At 34.1% G+C, this 26515-nt stretch overlaps 2 protein-coding genes across 2 annotated transcripts; one reads left to right on the plus strand and one right to left on the minus strand.

Annotated features, from left to right (window-relative positions):
• The first annotated feature begins 210 nt into the window (after positions 1-210).
• On the plus strand, positions 211-13505 carry LOC132554095 (uncharacterized). The gene is given in 21 exon segments (XM_060218394.1): positions 211-420; positions 1539-1756; positions 3374-3694; positions 4016-4073; positions 4428-4683; positions 5003-5127; positions 6152-6225; positions 6343-6477; positions 6887-7066; positions 7604-7800; positions 7994-8356; positions 8556-8688; positions 8995-9197; positions 9540-9603; positions 10147-10898; positions 11180-11270; positions 11705-11886; positions 12192-12308; positions 12311-12388; positions 12588-12778; positions 13227-13505. Coding segments are annotated over 21 exon segments (4227 nt in total).
• A 7858-nt stretch (positions 13506-21363) lies between these two features.
• LOC132554096 (uncharacterized) lies at positions 21364-26468 on the minus strand (the record flags this gene model as incomplete). Its single annotated transcript, XM_060218395.1, has 10 exons — positions 21364-21642; positions 21766-21956; positions 22151-22348; positions 22654-22835; positions 23267-23357; positions 23663-24414; positions 24965-25028; positions 25412-25614; positions 25921-26053; positions 26259-26468. Coding segments are annotated over 10 exons (2303 nt in total), but the record flags the coding sequence as incomplete, so codon positions are not given.
• Positions 26469-26515: the final 47 nt, after the last annotated feature.

The following is a 26515-nucleotide window of genomic DNA, read 5'->3' on the forward strand; positions in this document are numbered from 1 at the left end:
CACTATCGTGAATCATTCTGCCGAGTAATAAATTCAGTGCTCTACATGTGCATTCTCTGCATTTAATTGGAGAATAGTTAAACAAACGTTGTCAGTTAAGCTCAAGGGCTATAAACGATCGATATTTTTCTCAATCTTAGAACTTTGTTTGATATAAGTCCTGGTGTTTTCTGTCATTCATGGATACCGCTTACAGTTACTATCAGCACTATGGTACATGATACATGGAAACTTCGTATGAAGATGAATCCTGTTCGTATGATTATAGTGGTAGTGGCCAGCCTTTTAATTCCGTCTGTCTGTAGTGAACACTTCCGAGAGGAGTTTACGTATCTGACCGATACAGCGGACACCGTGTCTATTGATTCTACAGGCAAAATAAGGTCTATTATCGACTTAGACGACCGACACATTGTCAAGGTAAGAACATTTCTTCTTATAGATAGTTAAAATGTTGTTTACACGAGAATGCCGACATCATTGTAATATTCCCCCAGGAAGGAAATCTAAACACTTCTCTATTACCGTCTACGTAATGTCGCTTTGGGCAGAACGTAGCACTAAAAAACTGATAAAATGATAAAATTTACCGTCAGAAAATAGTATGAAAATTTATATCTTGTTGTATACTTTATATAGCAAAGAGTTTTTCTTGTGGCGGCAATAAGTTTGATAAGAAACAAAACAAAAAATACAAACCCACCCAAAGAAAATGGGAATGATTAGAAAAAATAAGTTAAATAAATAATAAAAAACAAAACCATAAAAAAAACTAAACAAAGAACAAAAAGCATAGCAGGTCATGATATAATATATAGTGCCGCTCACAAGAGGAAAAGATGCGCATGCGTATGACGCATTTCCCGTGCTTATTTATGTAAGACAATCATCATAATTGTCTCGATTTCATGAAAGGTGAGGACATATCATACAATCGAGAAACTTCACAATAATTGCCTTGACATTTTCAACTGTCTCAAGTTCTTAGTTATCAACAGGTGTTATCAGAAAGTGTATTTTTTTTTATACTTTTCTTTATACACTTGACTGACTCGCAATGGATTCAAAGGGAAATTTTAACTAGATGTAGGACCACGTGCTGCATAATCGGAATTCCCTGATTTTGAGATAACAAATTCTAAAGAAAATATGATAAGAAACACCTTCTAGTGTGTCATCTCTTTTCAACATCATCTCTGTACTTGACTTCTAATTCTTATGTATCGTATTGTGTAAAACTACACGGAAGTATTAATATAACATGACTACTATATTCAATGGGTACGATATGTATTCAGTGATATTTGAACTGCCGCCCAAATGACATAGTTATTCAAGCATTTCAACTTTATTCTAAACCTCGTGCGCAGAAAAATGTATCTGACGACAGCACATTAAATATCGGTATTATAGACATAGTTCGACACTAAAACTACTGCTTTAGTAATGTTACAGTCTGTCCTTATTTTGTTATATATTAAGATTGATCCCGAAAATATGAAATATTCTTAACCATTTACTTTCTTTTAATCATAAAGCGGATAAAATGTTCAGACCATAGAATTTCGGTGGCCTTAATTGAGTACGAACATGTCAGTCTATCCTGGACGACTGGTGATCTCGTCGTAGGAAGTTCTACACAAACATGCGCGACCGGAAGTATCCTGCCCAATTCTGACGTCAGGGGTATCTTTGCTAAAATAGACGTTATAGAGCGTTTCCAGCGACACGTGGAGTTGTATGTTACACAGGCAGAGTAAGACAGCTTTTGTATTGTATGCTTTATATTGTAATTAGGGCATTGGGAATAACAGAAAAAATATCACAATGGTCATTATCTAAAAAATGTAACAATAAATTCTTCTGATCAATGATCTCTTATTACTTTACGTAGCAAAGGTGGTAGTTAGACTGATTACTGATCAAACTCACTCCGTAGAACTGTAACTTATATTGATTTATATCTAGACTTGGTTGTACAACTTAAACTGATATTGATTTATATCTAGACATGGTTGTACAACTTAAACTGATATTGATTTATATCTAGACTTGGATGTACAACTAAAACTGATATTGATTTATATCTAGACTTGGATGTACAACTGAAACTGACATTGATGTATACCTAGATTAGCTTGTACAACTTAAACTAACGTTAATTTATATCTAGACTTGGTTATACAACTTAAACTGATATTGATTTATATCTAGACTTGGTTATACAACTTAAACTGACATTGATTTATATCTAGACATGGTTGTACAACTTAAACTGACATTGATTTATATCTAGACATGGTTGTACAACTTAAACTGATATTGATTTATATCTAGACTTGGTTATACAACTTAAACTGATATTGATTTATATCTAGACTTGGTTATACAACTTAAACTGACATTGATTTATATCTAGACATGGTTGTACAACTTAAACTGATATTGATTTATATCTAGACTTGGATGTACAACTGAAACTGACATTGATGTATACCTAGATTAGCTTGTACAACTTAAACTAACGTTAATTTATATCTAGACTTGGTTGTACAACTTAAACTGATATTGATTGATATCTAGACATGGTTGTACAACTTAAACTGACATTGATTTATATCTAGACATGGTTGAACAACTTAAACTGACATTGATTTATATCTAGACATGGTTGTACAACTTAAACTGATATTGATTTATATCTAGACTTGGTTATACAACTTAAACTGATATTGATTTATATCTAGACTTGGTTGTACAACTTAAACTAACGTTGATTTATATCTAGACATGGTTGTACAACTTAAACTGATATTGATTTATATCTAGACTTGGTTGTACAACTTGGATTTATATCTAGACATGGTTGTACAACTTAAACTGATATTGATTTATATCTAGACATGCTTATACAACTTAAACTGACATTGATTTATATCTAGACATGCTTATACAACTTAAACTGACATTGATTTATATCTAGACATGCTTATACAACTTAAACTGATATTGATTTATATCTAGACATGCTTATACAACTTAAACTGACATTGATTTATATCTAGACATGGTTGTACAACTTAAACTGATATTGATTTATATCTAGACATGCTTATACAACTGAAACTGATATTGATTTATATCTAGACTTGGTTGTACAACTTAAACTGATATTGATTTATATATAGACTTGGTTGTACAACTGTAACCGACATTGATGTATATATAGACTTGGTTGTACAACTGAAACTGATATTGATTGATATCGAATGAAATTATTCAGTTTATTTCGCAATTTGAAAAGTAGGAAGCGATGTATAATGGTAAATAGATTGAAATTACTGGTAAAAACCTCAATTGGTTACATATCTAGGGCGATTGAACTGATCGAAGAAGCTGAAATATTTATATCAGTAAACACTGAGGATCCACCAGCAGCCGTGAAAACACGTAAAAAACGTCATATGTCGAACGTTCTGAAGGATCTTCTCAGCGACATTGACTGGAACAACACCATGGATACGCAAATTCCATTTAACAGAGACAACGTAGCAATACATTTAAGTAAGCCATCCGGTGCTCCCCAAGCAGTCCTTAACACAGACAGAGCTGAGAACGGTGACCGGAGTACAACAAACGATTTTGTATTCACATGTTCAGACTGCAAAGGGACGACTGATCTTAAGTATAAATTGTATGTGTTTTCATGACTAGTTTTAGTCCACCTTATCGTAAAGTAAACACTTTCAAGCACATTTAATTTCTTAATAAGTACAAGTCTTTAAAATTTATCAGATCATTTTTAGCGAATATTGTGTTATTACTGATCAAGAATTTCCATTTTCCATGAAATCTTTGTTGATGTGTTTAGCATATAAAACGTATTTAGTTTTATATCAAATCAAAATGCAGTTGAAATATCAATTTTGAGATCATTACTAATTTACATGTTTATCACAGCAACATTTCTTGATTAACAAAAACGTCATATTGAAATCCTACCTGGCATTTCCAGACGAGTCAAAATCGACAAAGTCATGAACAAGCCAGTTATCCGGGTATTCCAAACAGAGGTAAAGTTATTAAGTATAATAAAAAACACACATTGAAATCGACAAAATCATGAACAAGCCAGTTATAAGAGTGCTCCAAACAGAGGTAAAGTTATTAAGTATAATAAATAAACACCTATCAAAATCTCTATGTGTAAAGAAAGATAACTTCTCTTTTATTTTCATATCTCATTGAATTTGAAATCAAAGTAAGTGACATATTAATAATAGCGTCGCAAAAACCTCATCCATAGCTTTTGTTTTGTTTTTGTTTTGTTCCCCCCCCCCCTTTTTTTTTTTCTTTTCCCCTTTGCTTTAGTTGCTGTTGATCCTTTTTCATTATCATATGAACATTTTCTCACTATTGACTGCTAGGTTGACGGAGAATTTAGAGGACAGTACAACTTTAACTCGTCAGCTGAAACCAACATGACATTCAGCTACGACGGACCACTTTGGAAAACAGAACCAGCAATTTACCTTAAGGTTCCCATCGCTACATTTGCTCGACTTCCGATGGTTGAGGTCATTGTTAAAGCCCACACCGAGGCTTTCCTTGCCGTTAACATGACAACACTACAACCGTTCCGGATCGCTCATAACATAACCACCAGAGGGAATTATGTATACTGTGAGTATACGGAAATATTCGTTAAAAAACTCTGGTCTTCATTTGTGAGAATATGTTTCGCCTTTCTCGATAATCGAAACGTTCTGGTGTTTGTCACGATATATCCACAAGTATGTAGAATATCACATTAATTTACATCACAAAACGTGTCACAGAAAAAGAATGATCAAGGTGTCTTATCATAGTAATACAAACTTACATAATTCATACAGCAAAAAAATGGTATCCTAATTTGTTTAATAATTTATGAACCGATCTTCGAAATCGAATATTCTATTAATACACATTTTCATATCATAACATTTCAATTATAATTCAGCGGATGAAATACAAGATGGTGAACCTACAGGCGCTATGTCATTTCCAGAGTGGACAACTTCGGGGACAACATCATTATTGGACACCAATGAGATGTTTAGCCTCCACGCAATAGTAACACACAAGGCAAGGACGGTTTAAAATATAAAACATGGATTACCTGTCTATTAGATGTAATAAAACGTTAGAATTTTATAAGTACACATTACCTGCGTTAAGGAAATACGTCCTTAGTTCCGAGAGGCTTCCGTAAGATGAGAATTATAAGACACTATGAAATACCATACTAGGATTGTCAGATGTCGCAGTTCTAACGTATCCGCCTTTCATTGTTAAGCCCGGGGTTCGATTTCCGGAAAGGAAGTGACAAGGTATAGAGTTTCTTCCAACATTAAGACCCCTTGCACTCTTCCATCCAGGCCAACACGAGCGATTCATTTAAGATGGAAAAGCGTGTTTCGCAAAAAAAAATAAATAAAGATTATTTTTGAATACTATAAAAATATGGGAAAACATTCTTTATGCAAAACATACAATAGCCAACCTACAATTCAAATCTATCTTTACCTACCGTCGTTTCTTAATTAGACGGGATGGTATGTTTGTATGTGCAATATTAGATTACTATAATCTGATGTTTTTTCTGGATTTGCCGACATATTTCGAATCAAATATTACATATTAAGGACATTTTATCATACTTATCTAATCAAAATTTATTCCCATGAAAAACATTTAACGGTATATCGATATGTGGAAGACACGTTTAGCGAAGGAATGCCGTCTCACACATACCCCAACACATTAATATCAAGTCTTTTATAGAATCACCCAGTATCAAAACAACTGTAACATCTGTAGTCTTAATACAGTTTTATTTTTGTTTATACCTTATACCTTAGATAATGCATCACTATGCATTGATGAAAGATTTCTCCTATTTCAGCGCAGTGTTCCTTTTCATTTCTGCAAATTTTGAAATATTTGTCTTATTCAATTTTCTTTATACTTTTTTTTCAAGAATCTCCGAGTATTTTTTTCTGTCGTTCATATTTTGCCCAAGTTTTGCTTCATTTTTGAGTTTGGATCATGATTATGTTGACATGTTGGTATTTTCTTGTTGTTTTATGTATCTCCCAATTAAAAACAGATTCATCTGAAGCCATACATTGGATGGTCCCTTCGTGATATCACCATGGATTTCGGCACACCGTATGAAATACTGTAAGATATTTTATATAATTTTAGATAAAATGACCCGTTAATAAATTCAATAGCTTGAGAAAAAATTATTTGCCTACAATTTACCTACGTTTAGTATTGAATTTTGTCTTTTTTCAGATTGCATCAACACCTGGAGACTGATTCGAGTGTTACAGATACGACATACTGTACTAGCAGTGTGTCTGAAATAACAGGGTCCTGGAACCACATCACCAACACACTTGACGTTGAGGCGTTCGACATACCTATTTGGTATTGTGCATCTTAATATAACTTTTGACCAAAACTACACTTATTATAATATAGATATGACAGCTTAATCTTCCTTATGTAAAGAACATCAATATCAGCGACTCTTAACTATTAAATTCAATATTTGGAGATAATAATTTTAATTTCCGATAAGCGTGATCCCATCTTTCTGGTGTTGAGTTACCTACCATACAATGACGTTTCTGTGTTATCATGGTTTCCGAATGTTCATATCACTTAAGTTTGTACTAACAGACAACAGATAAGTGATTTCGCCATGATGTTAGTTTGCTACGTTGTATATTTTCATTTAATATTTAATCATCAAATTTAATTGGAAAGCTTATTTTTTATATCGAAATGATGCTTTCAGTATTGATTCTCTCGGTACATGTATTTGTATTTCAAGGGATGTCATTTTAGAACAAGGACAGAAAGCTAATACATCGATATATAAAAAGGAAATAGCGAAGACATGTCGAGCAAATTGTGCTGATCCTATTATCACCGACCAAAAAGAATTATCTATGGAGGCCGTATGTGGTGACGCGGAAACACCGATTTACAGACACAGCATTAACTTCGACAGGTGGGATTTTAGTATTAGGACTTGATTTCAAAAGCAAAAAAAAATGATGAACGTTGGAATTGACATGCTCGGATTACGAAGAAATCGCAGATTGGATTGCTTATCAATAATCAATTTCATAATTACTTTAATCATTAGTTTACTTAATTAATAGATTAATAGATGAAAAACTCAATCTCCTTTCTGTTGATAAGGAACATCCATTATATAAAAAGTCAGACATTTCAATTTGAGTTATAATTACAGTCGAACCTCGTTATTTCGACCACGACGAGACCACAAATCAACTTCGAGATAACCGAGTGTTGGATTTAAGTGAGTTCGAATGTTTAGTGTAAAGGTAGACAGGTACCGACGAAGTGTTTCGAATTAAATAGGGTTTTAAATTCAAACGAGATCAAGATACGAAGTTCGACTGAATATGCTCGTTCAGAATTTGCTATTCGCGAAATTCAGTTTATGGACAAAATATCACAAAATGCTTCAAAATGTTTTCCACTTCGTACACTGAAGTCTACATGCATCCATTTATCGTAGACTCACAGAGCTTTTTGGGAATCTCATAACGTTTCCGGACACAGCATCTCAATCAGAGTGGTGTGGTCAACCTGGGGTGTTGTGTACACGGTGCGAGAATCAAGGGAGTACGATATGCGCAAATCGACTTCTAAACGCACAAATGGCATCAACCATCACCAGGCTTGCTAAATTCGTGCAGTCAGAATGGCCAGATCGTAAGTAAATTACAATATATCCTGGGAATATATATAATTCAGTTAAGACCTGCAATACCATATCTTAAATGCATGAACATATTATTATCATAATGATGTAATTTGACTTACTAATCATAGCACGTACATTTAGTTGTTCCGTACAGTGATATCAAATGTAAAACATGCTTTGTTAACATCATCAATATTCCAGGTAATCTTATCCTTCAAGAAGGCTGGAGCGAGCCGACGTCTATATACCCGGACGGTAAATATGGCAACATGTCGTTGTTTTATGAAGGTCGCGCCGCAAAAGTTGGAGTCAGTGTACCACTAACATTATCAAACGAGAGCAATTCGCTCGAAGGAAGCCAGCAAATCGTTCATCGACTCCTTGAACTAGCATCATGTTCCGGGTTTACATATTATGAAATATCACCAGGAACTGACAAAAATATAATTGATACGTGCTTGAAGAGACCTGTAGCCCGTAGAAGGAGGAAAAAGAGGGAAGCGTCAAGAAAAGAACTTGAGGACGCCGAAAGACAAGAGTTTCTTGACAAATTGGCAAATTTGGGTATGCATGCGTCATAGTTTATTGATGAAAAATATTGATAAAACTAAATAACAAATCATTATAAAAATATATACATGAAACGCACACATATTTGCTATTTTTGTTAATTTTCCAACATAGATACATTTTATGATTAGCATTTTCCTCTCAGACCGCGATTACTAACTTGTTGACACTCTAATAAAACCTTGTATTACAGCTCTAAAATCGACGCCTACTCCAACGTCCCATTTCGATAGTCACTCTACATATCCTAAGGACAAAGAGGCCATTGCTATTCTTGGTCCTGTTGACGAGGTTTTCACTGTAGATAATAACGCACAGATGATGAGGTACAATGCATACATTAACATTTAATATTTAACTCAGGTTTAAAAAGTGTAAATCACATCTGCATTGAAACCTACCTAGTATAACCTTTACATAATTATGTAAGTATCGAACAGTAGGAATATTTTTATATTGATAATACTCTATGTATTTTAAACAGTAAACGATTTACCGAATGCACGAACGTTTAATAGATTTAGGAAAAACATATCTTTTCAATATTATATTACGCTAACTGCCATTCATATCGACATGAACAGCAAGCTCCTCTACAACCAAAATTCATATAGATTCGTTTTCTATTTCAGAATGATACAGTATTCATCAGCTGATGTGAGCTTTGCCCGTGAGGGTCCGGAGGATTCTGCCTGTGGTACAGATACCAGACGTTGTAAGGATTGTAAGACGTACGATAAATCCGATGACCCTTGGGACTGGTGCCTGACTCGAACAATGACCCCTAGAATGGCTCTTAGACTCCGACGACTTGCAATTCTCAGTAAACATCAACGTAAGTGATTCACTATTTGCATCATGTGTCATCTTAAAACTATAGATAAGTACTTTAAAAATTATAATAATATTGTAGTTCTCAAAGTAAACCATAGAAAACAAACAAATTGTACTATTGGAGATAATTGACCTGGTCCTCTTTGTGGTCCTTATTCGTGTATATCAATTTATCCATGATGCCTTCTAAACCATAAAACGTAAGATTAAGATGATCAAATTTCATTTCTCATATCTTTTTGATGCTATAACTGTGACATTAGGTAGGTAAATAGTCGAATATTTCTGATCGTTACATTCATCAAGACTGTAATGTATTTGTAATTGATATTATTTCATCCAGTGGATGTAATAGTGCCACAGGAGCTGGATGAAGCCGACATAATGATATATGGGAACGTTGGCAGGTAATTACATTATAAGGTACAACTACCGCAAAAGATAAGATATATCAGAATAAATCGCATCTATATAGCTAGAACGTGTATACACAAATCATTTCTCTTTTGATCATCGTGTTCTTATAACTGAGGTAATCAAAATAAAGCGTCGATTAAGATCAAAATTTGCCACTTTCAATATGAAAAGCTGGAATCTGAATGACAAGATTGCAAGTCCGATTCTCTCCACTAGAAAACCCTTACTAAATGACTGCTGAAAATATGTTGTACATCCAAACTTAAAGTATTATTAAAACAACTTGTGCCGTTGATTTGAATTTGATGTACCTGTTTTATACTGTTTAGTTACATGACATACATTTAAATGAGCATTTAGGCGTACAGTGACATGTCTATATGAAGACGAAATGCCACAATATCCAGTCTTATTTATCAATTTAGTATAAAGGAATGTACTCGATTTGAATTAAGTTTCTGATGTTGAATGTTTTAGAAGTCAAAGTCTGGCGATGCTCTACTTTCAAATTTATTTTGCTGTTCATTTGACAGAGCATTGCGCTTTGAAACGACGAATTCAACGTTCTCCCCGATATCGCTTGCCAACCTAGCGATTGCTGCAGGGTTCGACTTCATTGCTCTTTCCGGTACTTCATATGTTGACGTATTTGTACGAGATCAAGCGGGATACTGGGCCACTCTAGAGATCTATCCACGAGTCAGTATGTTACATGTCAATCCAGCAACTTCTGAAATAGATGACTATAAACCAATTTATGTGAAAAAGATTTCTGCCGAAACCATTCCTGGCATCGTCGATGGCATCAACGAAAAGCTACCCATGTCAGATAATTACATCGTCTCAGATTTCAAACCATTCGGAAGACGCTATTTCCGAATTGACGTGCGATTGATAGAATGCTTGGAAGAAGTCACCAGTGATTTAGGCAGCAAGTTGCGAATTCTAGCGGGCTACAAAACAAGTTCCATGAATGACGAGAACATCGAAGAGAGGCACGAGGAGGAGAAGATATTTTACACCCGAGGTCAAGCCGTGCAAATATCGGGGTATATGATCGATGATGGTACACATTTTGACCTTAATGTTATAGTATCCTCGCTGATAAAGAGTTGTGTACCTGCTCTCAGCCTAAAACAGATGGTATTGAGTATCGGCTGTCATGCTACATTTATCTATGTTGATATAAGGGAGAAGAATTCGGATATCTCTGTCAATTTCTGGAATGAAGGAAATGACCAATTATATATGTTCACCAAAAATTTGGTAGACATTCATCAAAAAGGTAAAATTTCATTTGTGACTTATCTTGTAAAAATATCCTGTGAAACTTAATTAAACTCAGGTTTCAAATATTTTGAGCTGTGCAACTGAGCCAAATATTTTAAAACTGATACCATGCTATGTGAAAACACAAATACAAGTAAATTATCACGTCGGAGTTCCTGATAGCGTGTTTCAATTTTATGAATTTGTTTGATTTGTAGAGTAACCGATAACATAACGTTATCGTCACGAAAATAGAACATTTATATTTGTCAAGAATCTTACATTTTCTTTGAACAGGAGGCGTTCTTGTGCAAAGCAAAAATACTGGCACAAAATGTGCAGAACATCCAATGGGAACAGATGCGTTCTATATCAAATATGGAGACAGGTACAAATACACATCAAATGGAAATTTATCAATATACGGCAATTATGTGTCAAATGTGGCAAGGGAGGTAATGTGTAGAAAGTTAACAGCATTAACAAGATCATATGATAAAATATATAGGATGACGACCATCGATACAGATCATAGATGATAAATTGTTTGATATCAATAATGATGTTTATTATTTTGATATTTATCAAGGACGGAAGAGAGTGAAACGGACTATAATTGGATCAATTTTATTAATTAATGGATCTGTTTTTTATTCGCTCATTATTGTGATGTCTTTTTTTTCTATTTATTGTTATTTATCTATCTATCAATATTGTTCTAAATATCATTTTTTACAATTTTAATCCATTTTGTAAATAGTGAAATTTGGAACACTTTGAAAAAACATTTTTTTAATTTTCCGATTAATGTCCTTCTGTCAGCGATTGTAATCCTGGTGGTTACTACGTCAACTTCTGTGATGATACCAAATCACGTAGGAAGGACCAGTCCTCAAGCCTTGTTTCACATCTGTGGTCGGGTGCACAGGCACTCTCAAAACCAGAACTTAAGAGACAAGCAGACGACTGTTTGGTTACTAACTGTGGAGGGTGCATCGGCAAAGGTAAAGTCAAAATCAATGATAAATCTGTCACACACACGGAATTTATTTTAATATTTGTTGTTTTATTTGTGGTGTATAAGTAATCAGAATTTGATTTTGTTCATGCACGCGAGAAATCATAATTCATCTGTCTTACTGAGTAAAACTCAAAAATTAGAAACATGTCACATCAAATGAGCGTTCCAGAAAAAAATGTCCATTCGCGCTTTAAATGACCCATATTAGTCTTGTTTGTTTTAAGAATATCAGAAATAATATTTCCAGAAAGATTATACGTATTATAATATTTTGTTTATTCTCCGTAGGGGATATCTGGAACAGGAAGCTGCGTGCATGTTATGGCCTCTTGAAGATGATCATTGAGGCCACTGCGTCCCCTTTCCCAAATATGACGGATAATGCAGCATTCTTTAACACAGAAAACAGGACTCAAAGATCCATTCCCTAGCCTGTCACGATGACAGCGTCTGTGTTGAAAATCTCCCGCTCTTCTCAAACTTCAGTATTTATAGTTTTCTAACGAAGTATTCCATATGTCTTGACTTATAATTTAATTATATCAGTCATTTCAAATATTATTACTTGAACCTGATCTCATATCAGTTAATATTCTAACATCCACGTTTAAGTTACCTTGCCATTATATGCACCATTATACCTGCTGATTGTTCCGTAGATAAAATTTGACTTTAATCTTTTAGTTTCGACGGTGAACGAGAAATACCGACCATTCGATGATAAAAACATTGAAGAGATGTTGTTTGGTCCAGGTGACAACCCGTCTCCAGTACTGGATATGTTAGAGCAGGAAATGGCATATCGGGTCAGAGGTCATATCCGGGTATATATAGAAACAAAAGACGACTTGTCTGCTTTGGAACAAGTTTTGAAGGTAATCGAAATTGCAATATGATAAATACAATATATACATTTGTTATTTTATTTAGAATTTTCCAAATATGTCATGGCCTGGTAAATAACATGGTGCCTCTTTTTTTGTATAAGATTCTATTGTTTCAAAAGTCAAAACAGTTCAGGTTACCTAAGCCAAGATATGCTTTAAAACGCCATTGTCGAAGAGCCCCAAATTTACGAAAATAACGTTGTCGTAAGTTTGCGTTTTACGTAAGACATTAACATTTGAGTGCTGAAAATATGATATTACCTAATTTAATATATTAAGAACAACTATGTTTCACTTAATTTCCCAGCGTCTTTGAGTTTCAAATATGCAATGTATATGATCATTTGCATTCGAATGACTGGAAAATGTGTAAACATGTTTCATCCGTACAAACAAAATTATTTTAACTAAAAATCAACAAATGTGTTCATTTCAGATTGTAATGGTTTACAACAAAAATGTTACGGATGTCTCTGTTGAGATAACGGACGAAACTCTCCGAGATTTCACTAGAAGTCGAATCCAAAAGAAACTTGACAAATGGAGTAGTTCAGTTTGTCCGTATCTCAGTCGACAAATCATTGCTCCGTACACCATATCTCTATTACCGGAAGTTCGAACACGTCGTAGCATAGAACTGAGTAAGGAACGGAACAAACGGAAGGCGCAAATGCGGAACTGGGAACTTGAATGGGCATCGAATATCAGTCTGTGATAGAATATTGATTACATGAAACATTAGAAAGCATGCAAGTCTAAATCAAACGTGAAAAGACTCCATATTCAAGTAAATATATTTTTATGTTTGATATCTAATTTTGTTTTTACATAAATGTTATGGTTAATCAGTAACGATGTAATCTCTTAAGTACTAAAGAGATGTTATTGAACTCCTGGTTAATTGTACCGTGGAATATTTGTATGTAGCGAATATAATGCTATGTTTTCAAACATAGATAGGTCTTGAAGTTTTTTTTTATTATATTCACTACGTCTATAAATAACATTTATGTATAAATATTTCATACTTTGATCTAAGCCTCATATCCGACTCTATAGAAGACATTTTAAAGTAAATGAAATTTAGTAAAAATAAAATGTACTTTATCACGATTAATAAGTATTTGTACAGAGCTTTGTTTGTTTGAATTCATATCGGTACAACATGTAACCACAGAAATGACATTCCTGCAAGATGGTGGTTGAACACTTAACTCTTTATAAAACCCTCATATGTTATACTTTTACTGGTCACACAAACCGTTACAGAGCAACAATATCAGACAAGGTGAGATAACTCTACTTTGATTGAGTAAAACTTACATGGCGTGTTTCGTCGACAAAGTACTTTTCAGGAGTGTCATAATTTGCTCAGAGAATTTCAGTTTAAATTCGGATGTCGGTATTTTCTTCGTTCTGTTTCTGTCTCTATCTACAATTTCGTTGAACGAAATTATTACATACCATTACTAAACAAGAAGAAGATCCGTCAACAAAATCATAATTCAAACTCAAATTCCATAAACCTAGGACAACATATGTACAAAATAAAGATAGAAATAAAGACTCCTGAAAAAACACAAGGAAAATAAGACCATGTGTTCCGGAAGAGTAAGCGTCTTCTGCTTCATCAACGACATCCGCCATGTGAATCTTGCTGAATCTAAGTAAGTAATGGCACTTTCTCAAATAGCTTCATACCGCACAAAGAAATAGAATATTTCTCAGTGAAATCACTACGGTGTTCGTGAAACTTCTAATTTTTCTTTCACTTACCTGCATCTCTTAGAAAAAATCTGTGGAAAATTATGATATTGGAAACATGGCCTTAAATATCCGAGCAACCTATTAAGTGTCCCATCAAACCTTTATACTCTTTAACATACAAGAAACAATACACTATTTTGTATAATATGAGAATCAAACAAACAGCATTATGATCCACATTATTTTTTTACCTTAACGAATGTAAAGATTCTTGTGTTAGTTTACATTAAATTTTTAACTAAATTCGTCATATGTGTAGAATATACCAGTGCTTGTGTCTTTGATAAATCATCAATTACAAAAATGTTTTTGAAGTACAATTCCCTATAAAACACTACCGAACCGCCAGTCTTTATATCCTTGTTGTGCCACAGTGGCATTTCTGTTCTTACAAAAGATTACTATAGTATTCAGTTTTGAACAAGATAACATAATTTGAGTACATCTTTCCAAAAAACATTTATACAATTTGCGAGAAGATCCATATTGGTGTAAGATGTCACGATATCTTTGTTTGAAAAAGTCTTCTTATTGAAATTAGCTTTAAGGAGTTACAGAAAGCTGATTAACTATTTTCAGACACCCATTAGCATAATTCTGCACAATTATCTTCCCTTTTTTTTATCTTATCAGGGCCCCCATTCCATAAATAATCGATACATATTGAATTAAGTTTAAAAAAAAATAAAAATAAAAAATAAATAAATGAGAGAGTAAACTGAGATATAAGTAACGATTTAATGATATTTATTTTTTCAATAGGAGTTAATGACTTCCTCTTCCATGTATTAAGTTTTTGTCAAAATGAAGTTTAGGTCTCTCATGGAGGTTTATACTTAACTCAATCCTTAACAATGAAGTTTTTCCCCACCCCACTGTAGATTGTACTCTGGTAAAAAAAACCAGTCTTCACTCTATTTTTTTTATTCCTAATCCATGCTACTTGAGTCTTATCACCATGTACTTTTCAACAAGAAACCTTGGCAAACGTATCCAACTCTTTAATTGATTCAATTAACGAATTTTCTGACCCATCTCATATAAATGAGGTATCATCTGCATATTTTGATAACAAGAGTGAATCATTTTTTAATTTAAATCTCCTTAATGATGCTATTATTTATAACTCTTATTGCTATAATTTCTGCACAAAGAATGAATATTGGAGAAAGTTGATAGCTTATCCCTTGATTGATGTAAAACAGTAGGCTTAAACACACGTACTTGTAGATAATAGCCATGTTGATTTATGTTGAATAATAATAATGTACATGTACAAAAGCAACATCTCATCAACATACAGTCAAAGATTACTGACTTATGTATCTGATATACACTAATATCGAAATTACATTTTATAACAATATATCTTAACTCTATTTTGTAACATTCATCCCCTTTTCCCTTTCCACATCCCTTACTAACAGTCGACGTGTAGTAGAATGTCCCTTCTGCCCCTTGACCCACCCGTAGTTAACATTCAATTTCCTGTAACTGACCTTGGTCCATGACTGGCCCTGTTGCTGAAGCGGCGGATGTTGCGGGGTCCCGATGGATTATAAAATGGCAATCACTTAGTCATTGAAAGCTTAAACAAACAATACACACAATTATTCACACCAATAGCTTCCATACATATGATGATATAACGTCAATATAACATCAAATGTACCTTTACACGTTAAACCCTGTTTATATAACAATTAACAAACCATAATTGCCTAAAAATAAAGGCGGTCCATTTTACACTATCAATTATTCGAACAATATAACGCATATGGCGTCTACAGGCTGCCATAATTTTTTATACAAGCGTCACTTCCCGACCTAGTTTTACCTGTTTATTGACATTTATACAACACATTACCATTTACGATCTTCAATATACTGCATGTAACATATAATAATTACTACCACATGTCTTCCGAAAAACTAGACATGGCAATACTAATATATCAACATACACACACGTTTACAACTCCTAATTAATCGCCCTCACAGAACCAAATTAGTGAAATGAAAGATATGTAACAATATTAGTTACTCACCAAAGTCTGTATTCCGTGTCTGAATCCATGTTAACCGATAACTCGTCTACAGGAAAAAACTACACAACCATTACTCATGACATACCTTACCTGTCAATCCGCAAGTGCACTTCTAGCCTAGCATGCCATACAGCTACGGACAGATGAAACATAGAAAAACATACGAACAATTACATGCGATCGTGACAGTCTGTTTGGTACTAATGTGTTCCATTAACTCCTATCACTTCTAGTATACGTCCCTGCAACGTCTGACTGCCACTGATGTGTTCCGTTTAGCATCTACATGACTGCTATTGTTCGTGACTTATTTAGGTGTCGCCATCTCAGAAAAAAGTCTCCCTGTACTCTTGTGTTTTACCGGGAGGGTAAGAGACTTATATACCATCGACAGCAATATGTAAACTTTTGTTCGTCAAAGAACATAAGCGAAACAAAATGTTAACAACACGAAAAATTATACATGCTAACGAACACTGACCACATCTTAATTCATATTGCACAATGAAAAGGAATGTTACCCAGTGAGATAATGGTTGTCATCATAAATAGTTGCCATAGCCTTCATCGACTTTTGTCTGTTATATATTGACGTCTTAAATCTATATCTTTGTATTAAGAACAAGATCTAAAGCAACACATAACAACATTGCAATTTTATTAATTAGCATATGATGAATGTAATACATGTATAAAACAAACTATCATATTCAATACATTACTTCAAACCCTCTAAGGATTTCTTGTCTGAGTGCATATTTGTATATTATTATTGATTTTGTGCAGTCTATACGTTTTATAAAGACACGTTTTTGCTATCATAACGGAGAAAAAGTGCGGGGAAATCGAAACACGCTTAACGATATTATTGCAGCAGGTAAGGAACTTGGTTACACTGGGGAGGACCTACGACAGTTTTTGAAAGGTACCCACGACAGAGCTAGAGATGAACGAGAGAGGGGCAGTAAGCTGAGGAAAGCAGAGAGAAAGAGGCTGAAAGAGCGTTCAAGATGGAAACTGAAAAGAAGGAGGTGATGATTGAGCAGACGAAGATTGAGGCTGAGAGAAAGGCAATGGCTGATAAAAGGGTTGAGAAGGAGCACAACGCAAGATGGAGTTACACCAAGCAGGTATTTCTTATGATGCTAGCGGTTCTAGGAGATCCTCAGTTGCGCCGAAGGGACCGAAGTTACCAGCTTTTGAAGAGGGAAAGGTCAATATGGATGCATATATTCAGCGCTTTGAAGTGTAAATTATGCCACTGCTCAGAAATGAAACAGGGACCAGTGGGGGACCAACGCCTGCTGGGTAGTGCATGGTGAGGAAGGCTTGTGGAAGTCATCCCAGTTGACACGCGCGAGGAATATTGCGTGGAAAAGATTGTTGTGCTGCGGTACATTTGCATGCTTATATTCTTGTAAATGCGAAGATGAACTTATATGTTTACTGTGATCGTACTGTGTCGTGCTGTGTTAGACTTATATTTGGAAGTGCTTAGTGGAAGTGAGAGTGAGTGTGAATGTGCTTTAGTGTGGATTGGTATTTGTATTAAATAAACTGTAAATATTTTCTAGTACAATTGGTATGCATTCTTGCTTTCAATTCTGAACACCTAAAACCGACGCTTCTCCTACGTTACAGTTAACTTATGATTTGTATAGTTGATATTTCAGAAATTGTATAATGGTATGATCAATTATAAGATTTGTAGAGGGGAGACGTAATACGTTGGAAGTGAATCTTAAAGTAGGAAGTAATTTATTTGTTACTTATTTGATATATTTTAAAAACATATATGTTGATGTATGATGATTTCACAATCAAATTTCTTATTGAAAAGGGGACGAATGTAACAAAATAGGGTTAAGATATATTGTTACATTATGTAGTTTCGATATTAGTATATATCAGATACATAAGTCAGTAATCTTGGACTGACTGGTTGTGGGATTAATTTTGTCAATATGTAACATTTAATAGAATGGGTGTAATTATGAATGTACACAGACATTTCATTAATTTATTTACAGTGGACAGCACCGACATCTACTTATCCCGGTTAATAAGTATTTGGCAGTTGAATGGCAGTCTAATAAACGGAAGTCCATCTTGATAAGAAACTCAACCACTCGGACATTAGATCGTGACATTTTTATGAAATCATATAGAATAGGGATAAAAGGAGGGGAGTTTTTGGAAGGGGGATAGAACCCTAGGGACAGAGCCCTTTGGACAGATAGACAGAGATAGCTCACTAGTCCCATGGACAGAGTGGTAACACTTTGATGAACAGTATGAGGATTTTAGTGTATACCTTTGAAGTACTGTTTTTATACATGGGCAGTTCTGATACTTGACACAACGTGAAGTACTAGTATGAGTATATGAACTCTGTATGTTGATGAAGTGTTGCTTTTGTTCATGTAACATTATGATTATTCCACATGTAATAAACATGGCTATTACCAACAAGTACGTGTATTTACGCCTACTGTTTTACATCAATCAGGGGATAAGCTATCTTCTTTCTCCAATATTGAGAGGGACTGCAGACAGGGGGATCCAATTGCACCATATTTATTCATTCTTTGTGCAGAAATTTTAGCAATAAGAGTTATAAACAATAGCATCATTAAGGTGATTTAATTAAAAAATGATTCACTCTTGTTATCACAATATGCAAATGATACCTCATTAATATGAGATGGATCAGAAAATTCGTTAATTTAATCAATTAAAGAGTGGGATAGGTTTGCCAAGGTTTCTTGTTGAAAAGTAAATGTTGATAAGACTCAAGTAGTATGGATTAGGAATAAAATATACAGCGAAGACAGTTTTTTTTACCAGAGTTGAATCTACTGTGGGGTAGGAAAAATTACATTGTAAAGGATAGAGTCAAGTATAAACCTCCATGAGAGACCTAAGCTTCATTTTGATAAAATCTAAAAGCATTAGAAAATACATGGAAGAGGAGGTAATTAACTCCTATTGAAAAAATAAATATCATTTAATCGTTACTTATATCTCAGTTTACTTTTTTATTTATTTCTCTACCTAACCCTGATAATGCTTTTATTTTGTTAAATTTAATTAAATATCCATCGATTACTTATGGAATGGGGACCCTGATGAAATAAAAATGGAAGATAATTGTGCAGAATTATGCTAATAGGCGTGTGAAAATATTCAATCAGCTTTCTGTAATTTTGATAAGACTTTTTTCAAACAAAGATATCGTGGAATCTTACACCAATATGGATCTTCTCGCAAACTGTGGCAGTGAGCATATTGATAATTGTTTAAAAGAATTGTAAAAACGATTTTTAGAAAGATGTACTCAAATTATGTTATCTTTTTAAAACTGAATACTACAGTAATCTTTTTCAAGAACAGAAATGCCACTCTGGCACAACAAGGATATAAAGACTGGCGGTTCGGTAGTGTTTTATAAGAAATTGTACTTCAAAAACATTTTTGTAATTGATGATTTATCAAAGACACAAGCACTGGTATATTCTACACACATGAAGAATTTAGTTAAAATTCTAATTTAAACTAACACAAGAATCTTTACATTCGCTAAGGTAAAAAAATTAATGTGGATCATAATGCTGTTTGTTTGATTCTCATATTATACAAAATAGTGTATTGTTTCTTGTATATTAAAGAGTATAAAGGTTTGATGGGACACTTAGATATTTAAGGCCATGTTTCCAATATCATAATTTTCCACAGATTTTTTTCTAAGAGATGCAGGTAAGTGAAAAAAAAAATTAGAAGTTTCACGAACATCATAGTGATTTCACTGAGAAATATTCTATTTCTTTGTGCGGTATGAAGCTATTTGAGAACGTGCCATTACTTACTTAGATTCAGCAAGATTCACATGGCGGATGTCGTTGATGAAGAAGAAGATGTTTACTCTTCCGGAACACCTGATCTTATACTTGTGTTTTTTCAGGAGTCTTTATTTCTATCTTTATTTTGTACATAGTTGTCCTTGTTTTATGGAATTTGAGTTTAGATTATGATTATGTTGACTTATTAGTGTTTTCTTGTCGTTTAGTAATGATACAATGTATGTAATAATTTCGTCCAATGAAATTGTATATCGAGACAGAAACAGCGAAGAAAATACCGACATCTCTATGGAATCTGAATTCAAACTGGAATTCTATGAACACTCCTGAAAAGTACTTTGTCGACGAAACTCGACATGTAAGTTTTACTCAATTCAAGTAGAGTTATCTCACCTTGTCTGATATTGTTGCTCTGTAACGGTATACATGACCGGTAAAAGTATAACATATGAGGATTTGATAAAGTGATAAGTGTTCAACCACCATTTTGCAGGAATGTCATTTGTCCGGCAACATGCTATACCGATATGAATTCAAACAAATAAAGTTCTGTACAAATACTTGTGATCAATTACAATTTCATTTACTTTAAAATGTCTCTTGAGTCGGGAATGAGGCTTAGATCAAAGTATAATATTTTAATACATCAATGTTATTGATAGACGTAGTGAATACAAAAAACCTTCAAGACCTATCTATGTTTGAAAACAAAGCATTATATTAGCTACATACAAATATTAAAATAAATAAATAAATAAATAGATAAAAAAAAAAAAACCAAAAAAACAAAAAACAAAATAAGATATCAAACATGAAATATATTTAACTGAGTGTGGAGTCTTTTCACGTTTGATTCAGATTTGCATGCTTTCTAATGTTTCATGTAATCAATATTCTATCACAGACTGATATTCGATGCCCATTCAAGTTCCCAGTTCCGCATTTGCGCCTTCCGTTTGTTCCGTTCCTTACTCAGTTCTATGCTACGACGTGTTCGAACTTCCGGTAATAGGGATATGGTGTACGGAGCAATGATTTGTCGACTGAGATACGGACAAACTGAACTACTCCATTTGTCAAGTTTCTTTTGGATTCGACTTCTAGTGAAATCTCGGAGAGTTTCGTCCGTTATCTCAACAGAGACATCCGTAACATTTTTGTTGTAAACCATTACAATCTGAAATGAACACATTTGTTGATTTTTAGTTAAAATAATTTTGTTTGTACGGATGAAACGTGTTTACACATTTTCCAATTATTCGAATGCATATGATCATATACATATTGCAATTTCGATTACCTTCAAAACTTGTTCCAAAGCAGACAAGTCATCATTTGTTTCTATATATACCCGGATATGACCTCTGACCCGATATGCCATTTCCTGCTCTAACATATCCAGTACTGGAGACGGGTTGTCACTTGGACCAAACAACATCTCTTCAATGCTTTTATCATCGAATGGTCGGTACTTCTCGTTCACCGTCGAAACTAAAAGATTAATGTCAAATTTTACCTACGGAACAATCAGCAGGTATAATGGTGTACATAATGGCATGGTAACTTAAACGTGGATGTTAGAATATTAACTGATATGAGATCAGGTTCAAGTAATAATATTTGAAATGACTGATATAATTAAATTATAAGTCAATAAATATACTTCGTTAGAAAACTATAAATACTGAAGTTTGAGAAGAGCGGGAGATTTTCAACACAGACGCTGTCATCGTGACAGGCTAGGGAATGGATCTTTGAGTCCTGATTTTCTGTGTTAAAGAATGCTGCATTATCCGTCATATTTGGGAAAGGGGACGCAGTGGCCTCAATGATCATCTTCAAGAGGCCATAACATGCACGCAGCTTCCTGTTCCAGATATCCCCTACGGAGAATAAACAAAATATTATAATACGTATAATCTTTCTGGAAATTTTATTTCTGATATTCTTAAAACAAACAAGACTATTATGGGTCATTTAAAGCGGGTATGGGCGTTTTTTCCGGAACACTCATTTGATGTGACATGTTTCTTATTTTTGAGTTTCACTCAGTAAGACGGTTGAAATATGATTTCTCGCGTGCATGAACAAACTCAAATTCTGATTACTTATACACCACAAAAAAACCCAACAAATATTAAAATAAATTCCGTGTGTGTGACAGATTTATAATTGATTTTGACTTTACCTTTGCCGATGCATCCTCCACAGTTAATAACCAAACAGTCGTCTGCTTGTCTCTCAAGTTCTGGTTTTGAGAGTGCCTGTGCACCCGACCACAGATGTGAAACAAGGCTTGAGGACTGGTCCTTCCTACGTGATTTGGTATCATCACAGAAGTTGACGTAGTAACCACCAGGATTACAATCGCTGACAGAAGGACATTTATCGGAAAATTAAAAAATGTTTTTCAAAGTGTTCCAAATTTCGCTATTTACAAAATGGATTAAAATTGTAAATAATGATATTTAGAACAATAATGATAGATAGATATATCACAATAAATAGAAAAAAAAGACATCACAATAATGAGCGAATAAAAAACAGATCCATTAATTAATAAAACTGATCAAATTATAGTCCGTTTCACTCTCTTCGTCCTCGATAAATATTAAGTTAATAAACATCACTATTGATATCAAACAATTTATCATCTATGATCTGTATCGATGGTCGTCATCCTATATATTTTATCATATGAGCTTATTAATGCTGTTATCTTTCTACACCTTACCTCCCTTGCCACATTTGACACATTATGACCGTATATTGATATATTTCCATTTGATGTGTATTTGTACCTGTCTCCATATTTGATATAGAACGCATCTGTTCCCAATGGATGTTCTGCACATTTTGTGCCAGTATTTTTTCTTTGCACAAGAACGCCTCCTGTTCAAAGAAAATGTAAGATTCTTGACTAATATAAATGTTCTATTTCCGTGACGATAACGTTATGTGGACATCAAACATCATCGGTTACTCTACAAATCAAACATATTCATAAAATTGAAACACGCTATCAGGAACTCCGACGAACTAATTTACTTTGTAATTGTGTTTTAAGATATCATGGTATCAGTTTCAAAATATTTATATATATTTGGCTCAGTTGCACAGCTCAAAATATCTTAAACCTTAGTTTAAATAAGTTTCACAGGACAATTTTACAGGATGAGTCACAAATGTAATTTTACCTTTTTGATGAATGTCTACCAAATTTTTGGTGAACATATATAATTGGTCATTTCCTTCATTCCAGAAATTGACAGAGACATCCGAATTCTTCTCCCTTATATCAACATAGATAAATGTAGCATGACAGCCGATACTCAATACCATCTGTTTAAGGCTGAGAGCAGGTACACAACTCTTTATCAGCGAGGATACCACAACATTAAGGTCAAAGCGTGTACCATCATCGATCATATACCCCGATATTTGCACGGCTTGACCTCGGGTGTAAAATATCTTCTCTTCCTCGTGCCTCTCTTCGATGTTCTCGTCATTCATGGAACTTGTTTTGTAGCCCGCTAGAATTCGCAACTTGCTGCCTAAATCACTGGTGACTTCTTCCAAGCATTCTATCAATCGCACGTCAATTCGGAAATAGCGTCTTCCGAATGGTTTGAAATCTGAGACGATGTAATTATCTGACATGGGTAGCTTTTCGTTGATGCCATCGACGATGCCAGGAATGGTTTCGGCAGAAATCTTTTTCACATAAATTGGTTTATAGTCATCTATTTCAGAAGTTGCTGGATTGACATGTAACATACTGACACGAGGATAGATCTCTAGAGTGGCCCAGTATCCCGCTTGATCTCGTACAAATACGTCAACATATAGAGTACCGGAAAGAGCAATGTAGTCGAACCCTGCAGCAATCGCTAGGTTGGCAAGCGATATCGGGGAGAACGTTGAATTCGTAGTTTCAAAGCGCAATGCTCTGTCAAATGAACAGCAAAATAAATTTGGAAGTAGAGCATCGCCAGACTTTGACTTCTAAAACATTCAACATCAGAAACTTAATTCAAATCGAGTACATTCCTTTATACTAAATTGATAAATAAGACTGGATATTGTGGCATTTCGTCTTCATATAGACATGTCACTGTACGCCTAAATGCTCATTTAAATGTATGTCATGTAACTAAACAGTATAAAACAGGTACATCAAATTCAAATCAACGGCACAAGTTGTTTTAATAATACTTTAAGTTTGGATGTACAACATATTTTCAGCAGTCATTTAGTAAGGGTTTTCTAGTGGAGAGAATCGGACTTGCAATCTTGTCATTCAGATTCCAGCTTTTCATATTGAAAGTGGCAAATTTTGATCTTAATCGACGCTTTATTTTAATTACCTCAGTTATAAGAACATGATGATCAAAAGAGAAATGATTTTTGTATACACGTTCTAGCTATATAGATGCGATGTCCGATTTATTCTGACATATCTTATCTTTTGCGGTAGTTGTACCTTATAATGTAATTACCTGCCAACGTTCCCATATATCATTATGTCGGCTTCATCCAGCTCCTGTGGCACTATTACATCCACTGGATGAAATAATATCAATTACAAATACATTACAGTCTTGATGAATGTAACGATCAGAAATATTCGACTATTTACCTACCTAATGTCACAGTTATAGCATCAAAAAGATATGAGAACTGAAATTTGATCATCTTAATCTTACGTTTTATGGTTTAGAAGGCATCATGGATAAATTGATATACAGGAATAAGGACCACAACGAGGACCAGGTCATTGCTCCCTGACAGCAGTTCGGCAGTTTATAAGATGATAAAATTATCTCCAAAAGTACAATTTGTTTGTTTTCTATGGTTTACTTTGAGAACTACAAAATTATTACAATTTTTAAAGTACTTATCTATAGTTTTAAGATGACGCTTGATGCAAATAGTGAATCCCTTACGTTGATGTTTACTGAGAATTGCAAGTCGTCGGAGTCTAAGAGCCATTCTAGGGGTCATTGTTCGAGTCAGGCACCAGTCCCAAGGGTCATCGGATTTATCGTACGTCTTACAATCCTTACAACGTCTGGTATCTGTACCACAGGCAGAATCCTCCGGACCCTCACGGGCAAAGCTCACATCAGCTGATGAATACTGTATCATTCTGAAATAGAAAACGAAACTATACGAATTTTGGTTGTAGAGGAGCTTGCTGTTCATGTCGATATGAATGGCAGTTAGCGTAATATAATATTGAAAAGATATGCTTTTCCTAAATCTATTAAACGTTCGTGCATTCGGTAAATCGTTTACTGTTTAAAATACATAGAGTATTATCAATATAAAGATATTCCTACTGTTCAAGACTTACATAATTATGTAAAGATTATACTAGGTAGGTATCCATGTAGATGTGATTTACACTTTTTAAACCTGAGTTAGATATCCTATGTTAATGAATGCATTGTACCTCATCATCTGTGCGTTATTATCTACAGAGAAAACCTCGTCAACAGGACCAAGAATATCAACGGCCGCTTTGTTCTTAGGGTATGTAGAGTGACTATCGAAGTGAGACGGTGGAGTAGGCGTCGATTTTAGAGCTGTAATACAAGAATTTATTAGAGTTTCAACAGGTTAGTAATTGCTGTCTGAGAGAAATATGCTAATCATAAAATGTATATATGTTGGAAAATTAACAAAATTAAAAAGTGTGTGTGCGTTTTAAGTTAATATATGTATTTTTATAATGATCTGTTATTTAGTTTTAACAATATTTTTCATCAATAAACTATGACGTATGCATACCCAAATTTGCCAATTTGTCAAGAAACTCTTGTCTTTCGGCGTCCTCAAGTTCTTTTCTTGACGCTTCCCTCTTTTTCCTCCTTCTACGGGCTACAAGTCTCTTCAAGCACGTATCAATTATATTTTTGTCAGTTCCTGGTGATATTTCATAATATGTAAACCCGGAACATGATGCTAGTTCAAGGAGTCGATGAACGATTTGCTGGCTTCCTTCGAGCGAATTGCTCTCGTTTGATAATGTTAGTGGTACACTGACT

The sequence above is a fragment of the Ylistrum balloti genome, unplaced genomic scaffold (assembly GCF_031769215.1).
Source record: "Ylistrum balloti isolate Yb309-2 unplaced genomic scaffold, AGI_CSIRO_Ybal_v1 Utg370378, whole genome shotgun sequence".
Taxonomy (NCBI): Eukaryota; Metazoa; Mollusca; class Bivalvia; order Pectinida; family Pectinidae; genus Ylistrum; species Ylistrum balloti.